The sequence below is a fragment of the Haplochromis burtoni genome, unplaced genomic scaffold, assembly GCF_018398535.1.
Source record: "Haplochromis burtoni strain Fernald_Lab_line unplaced genomic scaffold, NCSU_Asbu1 Contig_65, whole genome shotgun sequence".
Lineage (NCBI taxonomy): Eukaryota > Metazoa > Chordata > Actinopteri > Cichliformes > Cichlidae > Haplochromis > Haplochromis burtoni.
Genome location: NW_024582426.1, coordinates 2,067,870 through 2,086,212, shown reverse-complemented (window position 1 = coordinate 2,086,212; position 18,343 = coordinate 2,067,870). Strand labels below are relative to the sequence as shown.

The window sequence follows — 18,343 nt, the reverse complement described above, 5'->3', positions numbered from 1 at the left end:
ACAAGTTTAGGGGCATGTCTTAACAGGTCACCAGCTGCAACGCAACACAACACAGGCTGGGAGGTTGAACAGCAACGTGTGCATTCAACAGAATAGGAAATAAAATACGATATAAAAATCGTATTTAAGACATAAATAAAAGTAGTGGGTTGAATTTCAAGGATTTCTGGTAACGATGGCTCTTATACATGCGGGGTATTTGTTGTTTATTTAGGGGAAACCTGTCACGATATTTCACCACACAGCTAAAGCTTTGTTTATGTCGTTTTCTTTCCCAAATCTGTGTAATTCATAGTGACATACCTGCAGAGGACAGACAACCTTTCCCCGTTCAAAAACAAAGGATATTTGATCAGAACACCCAGACAGAGGTCTCACCTGTTGCAAAAGCTTTCCTGCTTGAGGATAGCTTGAACATCCACGTGTAGGCGGGGACGCACGAGGAGAGGAGAGGAGGAGGGGGGATCACCGACACCCAATCAGATGTGGCCGCTTCTGGAGCGCTATAAAAACTCCGTGGTCTCCTCTGCGCCAGCATTTACTCGCAGCTTCTCCTTCTAAAGACTGTTTTGACTTTTCCCTCCGGGTTTTTACAAGAAGAAAATAATTGACCACCGAACCACTTTGCGAGGAAAACGGAATTTACTAAACTCACTTTATTTAAAAGCTCGCTTTATACTTGGACTCGAAAATAGTTTCGTCTCTGCTTTGGATTGTTTTTTCGCTTTTTGACTGAGCTGACGGGCAAAAACAATGCGCCTCATCCAGAACATGACAACCATAGCGGAGTATCCAGCTTCTGAATACTCGGCCCCCAACCGGGTCATTAAAATAGCCGTTATAGGAGGCGGCGGTGTGGGGAAGACAGGTAAGAGGAAACTGAAAAAAAATACGCAAACATTGTAGGTAACGTATACTCTGACGTATATGTTTAATGTTGTTTTCTCGCTTCTCCTCAGCACTCGTGGTGAGATTCCTAACAAAACGCTTCATCGGAGACTACGAGAGAAATGCTGGTAAGTTGAATATCTGTATTTTTATGAATGGAAAAAGCTAAAATTGAGCTAATTATTTTTTTTTGGGGTACTAAAGGTTTTGTTCCTCCTATGTGCAGGTAATCTCTACTCCAGAGAAGTCCAGGTGGATGGAGAGCAAGTGACCATCCAAGTACAGGACACTCCTGGTGCCGAGGTGAGCAGAAAGGGACATATTATAATCTGTCTGGGCTGACTGGAGGGTAACAGAGTGGACAAAATAACCGTCTGGTTAAAAAAAAATATCTAAGCGTCTGCAGGCACTGCTCCAAAACCGAGCATGTCTGTTTTCCTCCTGAAGTAGAGCCCTTTGTTTTGCCTGTCTAATCTTCCATTTAAGCTAATGGATGTCTGGGGCCAGAGTAAATGATACCCTGATCCACATCCAGACTTCTCAATCACCCACACCTCTCTTCTGGAGGAGTAATCCTATAGCTTTTGTCTGCCTCAGCTGGCATTCCAGACATTACAAAAGCTCAGTTTCATAAAATGAGGAACATTTAATCTTTCCTGAAATTTGATTGATTTTGTGCATCAGAACAAGAATGCTGGAAATGTTTTTCAGAGGAAGTTGTGTTTTAATCATTGTCTTTTTTTTCTTTTTCACCCCCCAGATGACAGATAATGGCATCAGTCTACCTGACCATGTGACCTGCTCCATTCAGTGGGCGGATGCTGTGGTGCTGGTGTACTCTGTGACTGACCGCAGCAGCTTTGATTTGATCGATCAGTTGCACCAGCTGGTTGTTCGCAGCAGCGGTGCCAGTATGCCCCCAGTAATCCTGCTGGCCAATAAGGCAGACCTGTTGCACCTGAGGCGAGTCGACTCCCAGCAAGGTCCCATTCTGGCTGGAAACCTGGGCTGCTCCTTCTATGAAGTATCTGCCAGTGAGGATTACAACCAGGTACACGGGGCTTTCCACAGGCTGTGCTGCCAGCTAGCCAAGCAGCCACCCCCTGCCTCTAGCTCCCCACCCACCTCTGCTAGTGGTGTCACAGAGAAGAGGCGCTCTCTCCTCATCCCCAGACCAAAGTCTCCCAATATGCAGGATCTGAAGAGGCGCTTCAAGCAGGCGCTGTCTGCCAAAGTCCGGACTGTCACCTCAGTGTGAGGAGCGCTACAAGCTGAAAGTGGTTGAGAGTAGCCACAGAAAGTACTAAACGTTGGAAAAGAGGACTGAAGATTCACGCTTCTCCAGTGAAGTCCTGCTCCAGTTCAGCTGGTGTGATATGAACAGTATAGCAGGAGGCAGATGAATCTTTGCAGAGATAAATGGCGTCTTGGTGAGATGGAGTCTGTCCTGTCAGATGACGCAAAGAGCAGCGGTGAAGCAGTTCAGGGGGAGAAAATTTCCCTTTGAGGACAGAAACAGCCGATTGAAGCTGAGAGAACTAAAAACTGCATATAAAAATTGTACATAAAGCCCTCCTGGCAACAACCGCTCTGAAGGACTGCTTATTTTTAGCTGTACTGTGCCTATTGTGGCTGTTCTTTATTCAGACTGCCACTTCATCAAGGCTGAACGCCGGCATTATTATACCAGCCACTTAAGCTGGGTCTCAGTGCAGCTCTCGGTGTGTTCACTCTCATATTTGAATATCTGCAGTTTATTTTTTGCAACTTACAAAAGCATCATCGTGCATGATTGATGAGTGAGGGAAGGGTGGGGGTTGAAGTATCCTTGTGGGGTAGCAGCCACTATGTAGCATGTGTTGGTGATTATCACTGATGCACTTTATTAAAAAGAGTCCAAAGGGCCTATTGTTATTTATTTGTTACAAGTTCTTTTTCATAATAAAAATATTAAGAACTTCCAATAAAATGTCTCTGGAGCGTTATTCATTTTGCATGTGTGCATTTCACTGGGTGTGGAATAAAGTTTACAAACAATAGATTATAGAACTTCTGAGTTACTCATGTCCTTGGGACTGTAACACTAATAAACTGCATTCATACTGGGAGCAGATGACGCACACAGAACAAGGTAGTCTGACCCATGAATACAGCAATTCTTAAAAAGGCTTAGATATCAGACTAGTGATGAAAAGCATGGACACAATGGAAGCATGACTGTACAGCCACTTCACAGATCTTGTGAGCTGTTTAAAATTAAAAGCTCTGTGCAGTCCTTGACCTCCCAAAAAGTATTTTGACTAAAGAATGAAGCTGCTGATGCGACTGCAGCCAAATCCTTATGGGTTTCTCTCCCCCCCCCCCTCTTTCAGAGCTGACCTTGTTTTCATTAGAGACCTCGAACAACTGCACCGGTCCCAAAGATGAGGTGAAAATTCTATTAAAACAGTTTGCCATTAAAACATGCAATTGCATCATTTTACTGGCAATTCAGAACCTAATCAGGGAATTCTGTTCAAGCCTGCCAGACGAGGATTTGCTGAATTACACCTGTGTTTGACAAAATGAGGGAGATTCGAGAACGGCCCCAGTTGTGGGTGAATTTCTGAGCTTTAGCTGTGATGATTCATGTTGGAGAGAAAGAGAGACGGGAGAGTGGGAGGGATGGAAGGTGGAGGTGAGGTCTAAGTGTGAGCAATTTATCGGCCTTGGCAGGCAGTGTGAAAGGCTTTGTTAATTATCCTGGTCTTATTTGTCACCATATGATGTTTGCGATGGGATGATGTTAACAGAGAGTGTGTATTCTTCCGGCCACAACAGCATGCTGTCCATTGTTAACACTTCTAATGGGTTCACACACAGAGGCCTGCTTTAAACAGCTAACTTGACCTCTTGTGTCCTGTGTATATATGCAAATAAAAGACATCACACATGGGTGTCTGAAAAGTGACTTTATTGCTTTATATTAACATTTGATGGAATTTTACGCCTCACGCTTAGAGAGGTGGCTTTTTACAGAACAGGAATGTTGCTTCATTTGCATGTCGTCTGTTGACACGCCATTTTAATTTCTCATGCCCTCTTCACACCTCAGTGTTTAGATGTTCGAGGTGCATGTGTTCATCCGCGTGTTAACACCTGCGTTTCCGTTTTTACACACCGATATCAGGTACCAGTCTCTGGGTGCCGAAGAGCAGCTCGGGGATGTCTGTCGGTCTTAGTAACCTGGTGGAGAGAACGAGCACCTGGAGTGGGGAACAAAGGATGTCAACATGTGCAAGCCGACACTTATAAATGAAGCACATGTTGAGAAATTCGCAAGGTGGAAATCCAAGAGCTGCGTGAATCAGTTTCTGTTGTAGGTGGGTTATTTTGTTAAGTAGTAGTACTCAGAAGGTTTTGGCTTCTTTTGGTTTTTTTTTGAGGTATCAAACAAATGATGTTTTGGTTGGTGACTCACAAACCAAAGTTGATCTTTTCATTTTAAAGTCTTTGTAAGGGTGATGTTAAATCAAAGACAGCAGTTATCCATACATTTAGTTTGGAGAATAAATATGACTGGAATAATTCAGTAAGTTCATTCAGACATAGGGAACGAATACAATCCTGCCATAACTTTTACTTTATAAGTACGTTACTGACAAAAAGCTTTATAAAATCATTTTGCAGGTATGTAAAGAATAAAAGCACTGAAAGTTAGGCAACAGCTGAATGAGCACAGGATAGAGTTACAGCGTCGATCCAGAAACGTTATTTATTTATTTTCACGTAAACTTTGGCACAGGTTTGGATGCGAAAGATGGAAATAGAAAATGCAGGAATTATGTCAAGTGCATCCAGTTGCTGTGCAGCACGTGTGAGGCTTTACTTGTGGGTGAATTTGGATGGCTGGCCGCTTGGCTGCCCGTCACATTTTTCAGTTAATAAGAAGCTCAATAAGATTGTAAAATATGCTCAGTAAAATTCAACATCAACACAGTATCACACTGCTTTGTGAGCCTGTGTGTTTTGTGATCTTTAATACTTTGCAGCATATCTGTTAAAAATGCAGTTGATATGAGGTGTGTGTGCGATGACTAAGATGACTGTTGTTGTTGTTGTTGTTGTGGAGAAGCTGTTTTACAGCAGTTGGACCATGAAACACAATCTCCTCCCAGAGGCTGATAAGGTGCAAATACCACTCACATGCTGGAAAGCATTGATGCGTCATTGATACGTAATCTTGGGTGTCATTGTCGATCTTTAAAGATGATAAGAAATAAACTCGGCCTCCTGGTCTTCTTTTCTTGGGCGTTTCTCATGATAACTGCTTTAACTGAGTTTTCTATGACTGACAGCAGAACAGCTGAATACAGTTAGAGTGTGGCGTCTATGCTCAGACACACATAGAAGTTAGGAACTGATGAAGCAAGGGGCATGAGAGCGGGTTTGCATGAATCTATAAATGTGTTAAGGTTAGGTTCAGAGCTGTAATAGAAAGCCGCAAGCGTTTCATAAGGACGTAGAAGGGTACATTTAGCGTTACTATGAGACGCCTAGGGGCACGACAAATCGTTGATATGTTACGCACTGGGAATGATAATGCTCTGGCTGGACAGGTTTAAACAGGAGGTAGTGATGTAGGGCACTGAACCGTCAGAGGGAGAGGTGGGACATTTTGCAGCTTACATAGATTGCCAAATTGGGAGAGCTTATTGTGTATGACCTAAGTTCCGATAAGGCTCATTGTTAAATGAAATCCATTACGGGTGACAACCCCATGAAGCGATTGCCAGTAGTGTGCAATATAAGGCATTATAAGGTCTGTCTTTTTGCTTACTGCATTAACCCATATCTGCTTTTTGATCATTTTTACCTTGCGCCTGTCCAAATTCTTGTTTGGTAGTGTAATGGATGTTGGATCAGTGGTTGTTTTCTCTTACGCAGCTCTGGATTCAGATGCAGCTTTCAAAAACGTAACTTTAAAATGACAGAAGTACACAGCTGAACGGCTTTAGCTGAAGTATGCACTCCTACAGTTCTGCAGACCTCTTCTGATGTTGTATAACAGAGAAGCCCTGTTTCTTTGCAGCAGCGTTGACTTAACTCTGCGCCCTTAACTGCCTAGAACAGCAGTGGCTGTTTGTGGTGGCAGAGTGACTGTATTTCAGATGAATTACATCCAAGTGCAAAAGCAAAACGTCGCTGTTTGTTTTCAGTGTAAATACTCATGAATGTCTGGTCCAAACACATCACATAAAGTGTGAGCACATCTCTGTGTAAGGGTTAGAGTGCGTGTGGCCCTGCAGGTTATTATATAAGCTGGTCTTTATTCAGTTCTTCTGATTACAGATGGGGGGGCTTTGATCTTTGCCAAGCCTTTCATTGCCTCTGGCCTCTTTCTCGAAGCCTTTTATTAAGACGAGCCTCATGTCCCTCGCGTATTTCTTGCACTCCTCTCATCCAGAGGAAATGCATCATCTGCATGTTTTGTGTGTTAGTGTTGATTGCATATGCAATAAGCACTCAAACCACCCAAACACACAGACAGGCAGACAGACTCAACATCTTGTGTATGCAATTAGTGTATTAAAAGGTGTAAAGATCAGATGACATGCTCACCTTTATGCCTGATCAGAGCCACCTGTTTATGTAGGTCAGTACTTATGTTTGCTCATGCAGTCAGTCTTTGCTTGAAATTCAGCAGATACTACTGAGTATGGAACTTAAGGATTGCTTGATACTGTTAATGTTAAATTTCTAATAATCTTTTATATCACCAGTGGCTTTTGTCACAGGAGAGGGTAACAAAGCTTGGATAGCTATAATATAATATAATATAATATAATGTAATATATACTCACTAGCACCTTTAACAGGCCCACCTGTTCAACTCTATGTTAACACAAATATCTAAACAGTCAATTGCATGGCAGCAACTCAAAGCATTTAGGCAAATAGAGATGGCCAAGATAACCTACTGAAGTTCAAACTAAGCATCACAATGGGGAAGAAAGGTGATTATATGGTTGCTGGTGCCAGACAGGCTGGCCTGAGTATTTCAGAAACTGCTTATCTGCTGCGATTTTCCCATACAACCATCTCTAGGGTTTACAGAGAATTATCTGGCAGGGAGAAAATATCCAGTGAACCAAAGTTCTCTTCATAAAAAAGGCTGGTTGATGCCTAAAGTCAGAGGAAAATAGCCAGAGTGCAGAAGAGGATCTCTAAACGTATGACATGTTGAATGCTGAAGCAGATATGCCACAGCAGCGGAAGAACACGCCGGGTGGCACTTCTGTCAGTTAAAAACATGAAACTAGGATTGTACAGTCAGAATTTTGAATAAACAGCATGAAAGCATGGATCCAATGGTGTAGTGGTGTAGGGGATGTTTTCTTGGTATACTCTGTGCCCCTTAGTGCCAACTGAGAATTATTTAAATCCCGCAGACTATCTTGTTGCTGACCATGTCTATCCCTTTATAGCCACAGTGTATCCATATTCTGATATATTTTGTTAGCTTTTCAAGTTAACATCTCAAACCCGTCCACTAATAAAGTGTCCATTCAGTGTATATTACTATAAACAGTTCAACATAAAGCAAAATATGGAGCTTAGGCATTAGGTTTCTGAATTAAATGAAACTATATTTTTAGTTGTAAGTTTAATCACTTTGTATGGCATCACTTTAAGTGATATGACGGTAAAAGTTATTTCAGTGCTCATTCTTGAGGTTAAAGCATGCAGGTAAAGCTTGCTAGCATGGATCTCAATTCTGCTTTAAAACATAATGTGTTTCATTTAATTTTACCAGTGAAGCCATTTGTAGTTTGAACAAAACATTTCCCCAATTATTGAACTGGACTGGAAGCAGAACTGGGAAAGAGCAACGTCACCTGACAGCGACAGGCCACAGACTCACCTGGGTCCCTGGTCTGTGTGTGGCAACAGTCTCTTTGATGAGACGAAGTTCTGATGGTGTGACTCCACCAACCATGAAGAGGAGGAGCAGAGGGTTGTCGCCAGGATGTGGACGGCTCACCTGGAGTTAAGACGAGACATTTTGACAGGTATTTTTAGGCCACTGGAGTTGTTTATGCTGCTTCTTTCCTTCCTTTAATAAACATATATTTTTGTCCACTGAACACTTTATATCATCTCTTTTCTATATAACACCTCTGCCACCTCTTATGTATTATTGCTGAGTCACCTCTCAGCTGGATTCCTGTGATATCGTGGTGCCACTGATCACAGTGCACCTGCTAACAACACTCGGAGTGAGACGTCTCCTCACACTGGTGTCATGATGGCTAACACGTGGACATGTAAGCTCTACACACACACTTACACAACACACAGACACCTAAATATCCCACATCACCTGTGTCAGGGCGCATCTCACAGACTGATATAAAAAAAATTGTGCTAGCACATTATTAACTGTCATTTAAAATGCTGTTTTAACACCAGGTAATGTCTGGTGCTTATGGTGGTGAGCAATGGCTTTGTACTATTGGTCAGCGGGCAGCGGTCAGGACGAGCCTGTGAATGCTAACCAAGCAATCAGAGCTGCAGGGGGTGGACCTAAGGAGAGAGTGGCTATCCACGTGAAGCAGCAGCAGGCTGGGATAAAGCATGTCAGGGATGATTCAACATGTGTTCATGGGAAATTTTGGGAACTTGCTCAGCTCAAGCTGTATGTTGTACATCTAGGCAGATCTGGTGGGACTTCTAAACAATGCAGACATGGCATCCCCATGTGTAAGTAAATCCCCACTAGTGTGTTCCCTGGATCTGAACCTCACATGGTGAGGGAGGGGCTGTGAGCTGAAATGTGGTGCAGAGTGTGTCTGAGGAAAAGAAAACATACTTTTAGACATCATCTGTGGACTTCTTCTACAATGCCACTCACCAAACTGTTTAATGTGAATTCTCAAAAAAAAAAAAATTCTCAACATTATCTGCCTCTGTCTTTTGCTAGACACCAGCTATTAATTTCTTTAATAAAAAAAATTAATGAAGTTGAGTTTAGTTCAATTTAAAGCAGTCCATAAAAACACAAAGATGAGCACAAAACACAGAATCATGGCAAATATCAACTGAATAATTAGAAAAAAAATCTATAAATATATATAAAATTATTAAGCAAAAATAAAACTTTTTTGGGATTATGGATATAAACTAGTGCTTTCAGCGTTAATCTCGTTAAAATGACGTTAGCGCCATAACTGCATTAACGCACCAAATCTCCGTTACTGAGTTAGCGCATGTGTGCCCAAGAGTGTGGGGCTGCACGACGTTAGCATGGTTAGCTCGCTAACGTGGCGCTAATATCATTTTGACGAGATTAACGCTGACAGCACTAATATAAACCCATTTTAGGTTTACATTTCTCAAGTTTCACTACTGCTTGGTTAGTAATATGTTGGCATCAAGATGGTATCATCCATCCAAACTACATGTGACTGCAGCAGTCTGCTAGCAAACAGAGAAATCACAAAGAGGTTTTTGGTGAAGCATCCTGTTTGCACCCAGTTTCATTCAGCTGCGGCAGGCAAACTCCAGCAACCACTTGGTTAATGCACATTTTTGTCTAGCAACCAGATGTTAATAAGTGGTTGCTTAGTGGTCTCCAAGCCTTTGTGACTGATGCCTTAGCTTGACTTGTCCTGCTAACTAACTAATCAACACTATGCTTAATTAGTGTAGATGGACCCTCTGGGCTAAGATTTCCACTTTGACATCTGGTAACCATTAATAGGTAAACCAAAACAAAATAGGATCAGTTAGTTTATCTATTCTGCTTGTCAGAGAATTCAAGTAAAGAAGCAATCTGATGTGCAGAAATAATGGAAACCCTTCACAAACGAGCCCCGAACTTAACTGCAGAAAATCAAACGTTTACTGTTTTGGATTTTCTGTTCTGATGAGTTTATTTAAATGCTTCTAATAAAGGGAAAAAAAAAACGTTCCCCTGCAGAGATCAATAAAGATGTCCTTATCTTTATCACAAAAACCGTTCAGATTTCTGATAAAATGTAGCTGCAGGGTGCTCACAAACAGCAGATTTCAATCTACACAAAGTGAAGAAGTAAAGTCTTCACTACACTTGTAGCACACAGAACAACTTTATGGCTTGTACAACACGATAAGGTCATCAGGGTTATCAGATGACGACCATGATGAGGCTACAAGCTGAAACGCGCCAGTCAAGCAACAACGTTGTTCTATAAAATACAAGTGTTGTTGTTTTGACCACTCCAGACTTTCTCCTCTCCTCCATGCACTATTTGCATTTGTAAATTGTGCAAGATAAATCACTCTGTGATTCTCTGGTGTCAGTCATAGGCAAGAACTATGGTTGCATTAACATTACAAGATCGCTTGTACAACTGGGATTCTGTTTAAACAAAGACTAAATATGGTACACCAGACACACAAATAATTTGGTTACAGACAGTTTAAGATGACAGTTTGAAACAACACTGCACAGGCTTTCAGCAGGTCACGGTCCAGACAGCAGGGTCCACTGTGTTTTAATAATGTAAACTGTGTTCACAGTAAACTCTTTGGCTGAAAATAGAAGTTTTATAGGAGGTGTTTTATGGCATAAAGGGTGTGCACTGGGCTCCTATAGACTACAAGGTCAGTTTTATAGGTTTAGGTTGTCTGACTTGGTGGTTCTTGAGCCAAGTTTCTTAATTTGAGTGAAACCGGGCCACAGTTACACAACTTGTCTAATTCCTTCCCTTCTGGGTAATCATCAGTTTAAGCGGGCCCAGATGTGAGACAATCAGACTGTGGAGAGTGATCCACTCTGCAGGAAATGTACATTATGCATAGTGTTAGAAAAAAAAAAACTCAGACTAGTGCTAAAATAATGAAAGAATAATGAAAGAATAAGCCAATTATCAACGACTTTTAACAATTAAACTTTGCAAATCCAACTGCATTACTTCTTTCTTTTCTGTTTCGGTTCCCATTAAGGTCTTGCTCTTTAAGAGCCTCAATATCATACTGTGCTGCTGTCATCTGAGGATTATTTTCTGCCTTAAAATAAATGTGATTCTTTGAAGTAGTGACCTGGCATAGCTTCTACTGTGAGCTGGATATCCAATTTGAAGGCTTTATGACCAGATCCAGGCAAAAACGTTGGGGTACGGCGGCAGACAACAGTTTCAGTTCTCATATGTGTTTTTTCTGCAAATCTTTCTGCAAAAGTTGCAAATTCATTGCTATCCTAGATATCCTAGAAATATCACAGATATTTTAAAAAAAAAATCGTATAATACATATTATGGTCACCTACTGATCGGAAGGTTGCTGGTTTGATCCCTGACTCCTCCAGTCTGCATGTCAAGTATCCTTGGGCAAGATACTAACTACAAGCCAGGCTTGTAATATTGTAGCATCAATTTCTACCAGTACAACTTTCTACAACAAAATCACTGAAGCGTTCTTTGGGTTGGTTTATGCCAGTGTGTTGCACTGTAGCATAACATTTATATTGTTAAGTAGTTATTACATAACAGTACATCTTGTAGAGTTAAAGAGTAATAGAAAAGCAGTAAGGAATTAAAGAAACTAATTAAGTACCCCAACACTGTCGACAAATGTAATGCCATTAGGCTGGAAACATTGTGGAGATGAGGCTAATACACATATAGATCCCAGAGATCAAAAATCACCCATAGGTGACAGGCACTGGAATATCATGAAGATATTCATCTCCACAGACTATAAGGCTTCATGCTTTTTCATCAGTAATCTCTGATTTTCTTCAAATGAGCTCCCAAAAAGTGACTCATTTTTACCAGTTATACAATAAAGATGTCTCATTCTTGGGAATCAAGAAAAATAGTCAGCAAACCCTTTCTAGTTATATCACTGGTTGATATGTATAACAGACTTGAGGTACAGCACAAACACTTTTGAAAATGTGTATAAAAAGTATTAGTTTGGCGGTTTATCCTCTAAAGGGTTGATTTTTGTCCAAAAAGTATAGTCATTTCATTCAGCTTTGTGTGGGATTTCTGAAATCTGCCATATCCAAAAAATTGCGATGCAATATAAGATTTAAATGAAAATTTGTTTAAAATCTATATTTGACTATAAACAAAGTACAAACACATCGTAATAAAAAGCGGAAGCTGAAAAACTGATAGTTTATTTGGAACATGATGCTAGCAACATGTTGGTAAAAACTGGCACAGGAATATGGTACGACATGTTTATCACTGTGAAGACTGACCTTTCTTTTTTATAACTGCAGTCATTTAGCAACCAAAGAAATCAATTGCTTTAGTGTGAAAGTGAATGGTAAAGGGTTGACATCGGCTTTCAGTGGCTTGACAGTTTGGGATCTACATTGGGATTTTCTGTTTCACAGTATACCAAATGTCTGGAATGCAGGTTCCGCATGCACATTTCAGTATAAATGATGCCTTCAGAGAGTGCATGTTACCAGAGCCATGTGTACTAATGTAACCCAGTTGTAAAGTTTCCATATTTAATCTTTTATGTATTCGTCCATTCATACATTTTCTTAACAGTTTATCCAATTTAAGTATAAATAACTCAAATCAGGTAATTTCTTCTGCGACAGAGCTGACTCTGTTGCATATAAGTGTTTGTGAGGAATGTCTAACCTTCATGAACATGCTGAAGCCGGTCTTCAACAGGTCTGTAAGACCTCCAGACATGTGCTCGATGTCAGGACATTCACGTCGATCAGGGTGAAAGACTTCCTCTAGAATCTGCCGCAGGAAAGGTCGATAGGTCGCCTGTAAAGCAAAATATCAAACCACACAAATAAGCATGCTTAACATCTCCAATGACAGTGGAGGTTTTTCTTTATAACAGTCTCTATGCAAATATACAGATTGCTACAGGTGTTTAAATTGGTGGTTGAGGAACTGTTGGTGTCTTTGTGGAGTCCATATTGTTCTGGGCTTTTAGCCCCTGCGTGATTATGTGAATGGCTCTGGGTGTTAGACAGTGAAGTTATAAACAGCCCTGTTCAAGCTCTGCACAGGCTGCTGACTTATGAGTCAATTCAGGAAGAGCTTTTAAAACAGCGCAGTAAAGAACCCCACATGGTTATATGTGGCTAAAAAAAGCACTCTGGCCAACCATGTGGGTGATAAAGGGATGAATCAAATGAAGAATGTGATATTCCATTAACATGATTCCCAGAAACTAAGATTATTCAGACAGGGATATTTAAGTTCATGCTGATTAGTTTAACTATTCTATGTCCAGTCTGAATTATTATTAGCAGCAAATGGTTGTGGATGGTTTACTGTGAACTTTGGTGAACACATCAATCCCCCCTTTCGCCTTAGACAGCTTAGTGTGTGATGTAACTTGCTTCTTCAAAGTAGACACCTGGCCCACTTTTCCAAAGTTTCAGCAGCCTTGCTTTCATAATAACCGCAGCTTATGTTTTGTCCCACTTCACAGAAAAAAGAAGGTGTTTCAATAAAGTGTGTGTCCTTGGAGGAGCTGAATTGCACAACCTCAACTAAAGCTTCATAAATGTCTTTATTTACAGTGATCCATGGAGGAAAAAAAAAAAAAACTCTAACAGAGGACTTTTTCTGCCCAGTGACCCAGGACAAAATGAACCATTTATAGCCCTCAAAGCTAGCGGATCAAGAATTCAAGGCGGATTTTTTTTTTTCCAAGGGACCAAAGCTTGCTCTCTCAGAGAACAATAAAGACCCAGATAAGACTTGGCAAAGCCTTATTTGAGTACTGTGAATAGCATAAGTGTCTAAATAAACACTGTGAACATGTTCCAGAACTGAAAGTCTCTTTTTTACATGAGGTTATATTTGGTGGGAAGGAGCGGATTATCCTTTAGATCATTGGTAGATAATTTAATTTCCCTAGAGAAAAAAAAAAATTGAGCAGAACAGTTCCAGTTTCTCATGTGGACCCTTGAAAAAATTACTTGCCCACCCCCGATTTAGATCTTGCAAAGAAACAAGCACTAAAAACACACACCTACACATACAATACTGTCTAAATGTTAATGCGTCCAGGTGTTTCTGCCCACAGACATCCTCTCAATATGCATCATTCTTAACAGACACCTCAGAGCCTCCCACTCCTCAACAACCTGCAGGAGAATCCAGATTAGGCTTGGGGAAATCCTGCTGTCCAAATGATATAAACTAACATACACCTCCACCAAAATGACTGTGCAGCTTGGGTCACTCTGCACAAACAGACCTTGGAGTAAACACAATAGTGATTCACCTCTGGCTCAAGCATGATCGTGCATGCACATACGCAACATCAAGGCATAAACAGGCATAAACAACAAATCCAACCCTCAGTCACGCACTCTCCATTATCATCTGAATTTGAAAACCCTAAAACCAATACCATTAAACCAACACCCACATGTTAAAAACAATATTAGAATTAGTCATATGATAATGTCAGCGCTTAAATATTCCCTTGCAAACACAAACATGTGAGGGCACATACACACCCCCGTCAAATGTGAGTATCAGGTTTCCCCATGGGTTTTATTGGCTTTGAGGTAGATGAACGAATTAATGTTCCAAAACAACAGGTGATAAAATGAAAAACACAAATGGAGCATGGAAAACTACAGTCTGGCATGTCCCTGGAAACAACCCAGTCCAAAAATATGATAAAGTTGTACTATGCATTTCATTTAAATGCCTAAAAATGGTGTTGTTTAATTCATCAGCCTGTGGACTCTTTTCTTTTTGATCATTCCTGTCAAAATATGAAACCTTTTAGCGAGTCATGCTAAATGTTAAGTATGTAAAGGAATACACTCTCTATAGCAGGATGTAGGTAGTAGGAAAACTGCTGCTGCTATAGAATATATGCTGTAATTTCTTTTTAATTTACCGCCAATTGATGGCAAAACATTCTCAGACGTGGCTCTCCCCAAAACTGGGCAACACACAACCATGAGGCCATCTCCTCCCATTAATATATCAATATACTGACTAAAAATATCCATCCATCCATTCGCTTCCGCTTATCCTTTTCAGGGTCGCGGGGGTGCTGGAGCCTATCCCAGCTGTCATAGGGCGAGAGGCGGGGTACACCCTGGACAGGTCGCCAGTCTGTCGCAGGGCCAACACACAGGGACAGACAACCATTCACGCTCACATTCACTCCCACATTCACACCTAGTGGCAATTTGGATTATCCAATTAACCTATCCCCACAAGCTGCATGTCTTTGGATGGTGGGAGGAAGCCGGAGTACCCGGAGGGAACCCACGCAAACACGGGGAGAACCCTGGCCTGATGGTGGAATTGAACTCAGGACCTTCTTGCTGTGCGGCAACAGTGCTAACCACCGTGCTGCCTTGACTAAAAATAATTAGAAAACAATTGAATAGTAATAATTTTGAAGCAACAAGGAGTTTGCTTGACCTGTTTCCTGGCAGGAAACAGTAGCTTCCTGAACTAGAAGGCAAGAGCTGATCAAGAAACAGAAACTGTATGTTAGCAACTTTACTTATCACAAAGTAGGGCAGCCTTAAATAATACCCTCCTTTATTATTTTTTTCTATGTAACATCTAAAATTAATATAACTGTATATTAAATAACAATTGAAATTAATGTTTAGGGTCATAGAATCAATAAGAGTCATTTTCAGTCACTGCCCTCGCTGGACATTAATTTTCGTTTTCTGAATTTTATTTTGGATGCACTTATGCTTTAGACTGCTTCACATCTCATGTAGGTGGTAATAGATTATATCTTATTACCATGTCAATGCAATGACTGGTCATAATAGAAAGAGAAAAGATATTATATAAGACATAAAAACCTGAGTAAATACCTCCGAAAGCCTGTGCTCAAAAACCCACGCAAGAGGGAGGACAGTCTATCTAGTCATAGGTGTGTATGCTCACCCATGTGTCACAATCTGTTCAATGTAGACGCAAATGATTCATTTTCTTGTTACTATGGTTTTTGGTTGGTTATACAACTCTCCCACCTTGTTGCTAGTCTCTGAAAGTCTTAAAACTTTTCATCATGATGCAGATGCTTGCTACTAAGAACATTTTCCACCCAATTTCAAGTGTTTCCCACAAAAGCAATAAAATCAAGCCCTTTGTTGAACTCGAATTCAGTTTTTTTTAGCATCTCGCTGTTACAGCTTGATCACTTATAGCCCACTGTTTTCTTTTCTCGGAATTTCAATAGTGCTCAGTTACTCACACCATGACATGCGCCTGGAAATGTGCGAGTTTTGTGCGCTTCTACAACGAGAATACACGTGACCATTCAAGGCTGTAAGTGTAGCTGTCTGCTGGTCAGAATAATTATGGTTGTAACAAAGAAAGCCTAACTGAAGCAAACAAAGGAGCTGCGGTATTTGATTTCAATTCGAAATATCTTTATGTTTAGTGTTATAATCATACAAATGTAGTTACAACACAAATGACAACATGCAACGACAGAGCTCAACCCCAAAACAACCCTACTTAAGCCACAACTTAATTAATTTGCTCTTGTTCACCGCTTTGATGAACCCCAAAACACTTGATTACTGAAGCTGATGGCACACAACACTCATTCCCTCACACTAGGATAAAAACATATGATTCCCATGAGTCCCATCACAGAGTCAGAGCAAGAGATTCTGACCCATGTCAAGCCAAAGCCACAATCATGTCTTTCCACATATTCTTTTGTAAAGGGTGGGTTATATAACATCATTACACTGGATTTACAGGTACCACACGCACACAACACACCCACAAGAAAAGGAGTAGATAACACAGAACGACTTGACTCCTCTTCAGTGGCCTTAAACATTGGAGTGAGGACCTCTGCATATTAGTCTACGGCCTAATAAGAAAACGTCAGGTGTCGGCCTTCACTGGAGGCAGGGGTGCATCCTCAGAGAGGCTGGATGATTTCTGACGTTTCTCAAGAACAAGCAGTAGCTGGCAGATATCATACTGTCCTACTTTCATATGAAATCATTTTATAATAGTCCTGGAACAAGAACAGCCAGGTCTGGCCTAACACAATGCTTCTCACATGCATCCAAAATGCTTGCTCAGTCAAGAGGCTACTGGCACATTTTCACAGACACTGCATGATTATTATTATTTTTACAGTGTTATTCAGATGCAGAAATGAGAGACTGAGTCATGAAATGTATTCAAACTTCTGTGTTAATCAAGAACATAAGCCTGAACTGGAACAGTTACTAGATATTTAAGTTGTCTGAGAAAGAATTAGACTCCAGTCTTGGGGCACACCTACGAATCTGAATTGCACATCAGCACAAAATTTGAGCACTGGGAGCTTCAATGCACAGGCCACCTACAGTAACATGTAGATGGCCCAGTCCATGAAGACAATTTATATAAGGTAATTCTTGTCTAGTTGGGAGGACAGAAGAGAAGAGAAGAGAAGAGAGCTGCAGAAGCACAGCTGTCTATTTTCTACTTATGGTGGAGCTTTTTATTATTTTCTCTATTTCTATGCACTGAAGAGTGAATACAAGAAACATTGTGTAAAAATGACACATTACATTTTTTGTAGTTGTTATGTCTAGATTGTAAATTGGTTGAAGATGTTTAGACTGCAAACAGGCAAGACTTAGAACGTCACTGATCCCAGTCTTTGAAGTTAGCTAGCTGTGGTTTGATTTTCTGTGAATGCATGCAAGCCAGAGAGAAAGAGAGCTCTCATTCTTGTCAAGAAACTAAAGTAAGTTATTTCACAAAGTAATTACATTTTCCTATGACTTTATAGTAACTACTTTATATTAAATGCCATTTACTTTATACTGTGGCTAAAATGTTTGAAAAAGCATGTACAATGGATAAAAGATTGCAACATTCAAATGCATTTCAACCATATTATCTCACTATTCTGACGAACTTCATCTACAAGGTTTTCTACATCATGGCTGTGTGATTGGTTAAATTATTGATGTAAGATTTGAGAGAATCACTCAAGAAATAAACCTCAGAGGGTAGAAGGAGGAGAAGTAGACAAGAAAAAGACTAAATGACAAGGACACAGAAGTATTGTTAAATGAAACTTCAGCAAAAGCTTAAGTTCCAAGAATATTTCTTTTACTTTTAATCGACTGACCTTAAAGCTCCTGGCCTATAATTCTCTGACAAACTGCCCAATGAGAATGAAGGACAACAGCAGTGAAGCCGCCACTCTAGAATGTCACTGTCTATACCAAAAGGACAAAGCTTTCAGATGCACTGAGAGGGCCTTTGGAGTTACATAAGCTCCAAGACGAGTGTGACGAGGCTCTTGCAGTGAAGTCCCATGTGCCTGCATGCTTGCATGACGCAAAAGGGAGAGCAACAAAAGCAGGAGAGGTCAGAGGTCCTCTGGTAAATCTGTGCTTGCGCTACAAATAGGGCTGGGTATCGTCACTGATTTCTAGAATCGATTCGATTCCGATTCACAAGGTCCTGAATCGATTCGA

At 40.7% G+C, this 18,343-nt stretch overlaps 2 protein-coding genes across 2 annotated transcripts in view; one reads left to right on the top strand and one right to left on the bottom strand.

Moving 5' to 3' along the window:
• Positions 1-522: 522 nt before the first annotated feature.
• On the top strand, positions 523-2,857 carry rasl11b (RAS-like, family 11, member B). The gene is made up of 4 exons (XM_005923319.3): positions 523-868; positions 960-1,016; positions 1,115-1,191; positions 1,649-2,857. The coding sequence occupies exons 1-4, from the start codon at positions 754-756 to the stop codon at positions 2,144-2,146; spliced, it is 747 nt and encodes a 248-aa protein (XP_005923381.1). The 5' UTR covers positions 523-753; the 3' UTR covers positions 2,147-2,857.
• A 391-nt stretch (positions 2,858-3,248) lies between these two features.
• The window catches only part of LOC121814608 (sec1 family domain-containing protein 2-like), a gene marked incomplete in the record, with an annotated part of 41,860 nt that continues 26,765 nt past the window's right edge, over positions 3,249-18,343 (bottom strand). Inside the window, 3 exon segments of the mRNA XM_042221397.1 lie at positions 3,249-4,133; positions 7,793-7,912; positions 12,519-12,653. Of these exon segments, the coding sequence (XP_042077331.1) occupies positions 4,041-4,133; positions 7,793-7,912; positions 12,519-12,653 (348 nt within the window).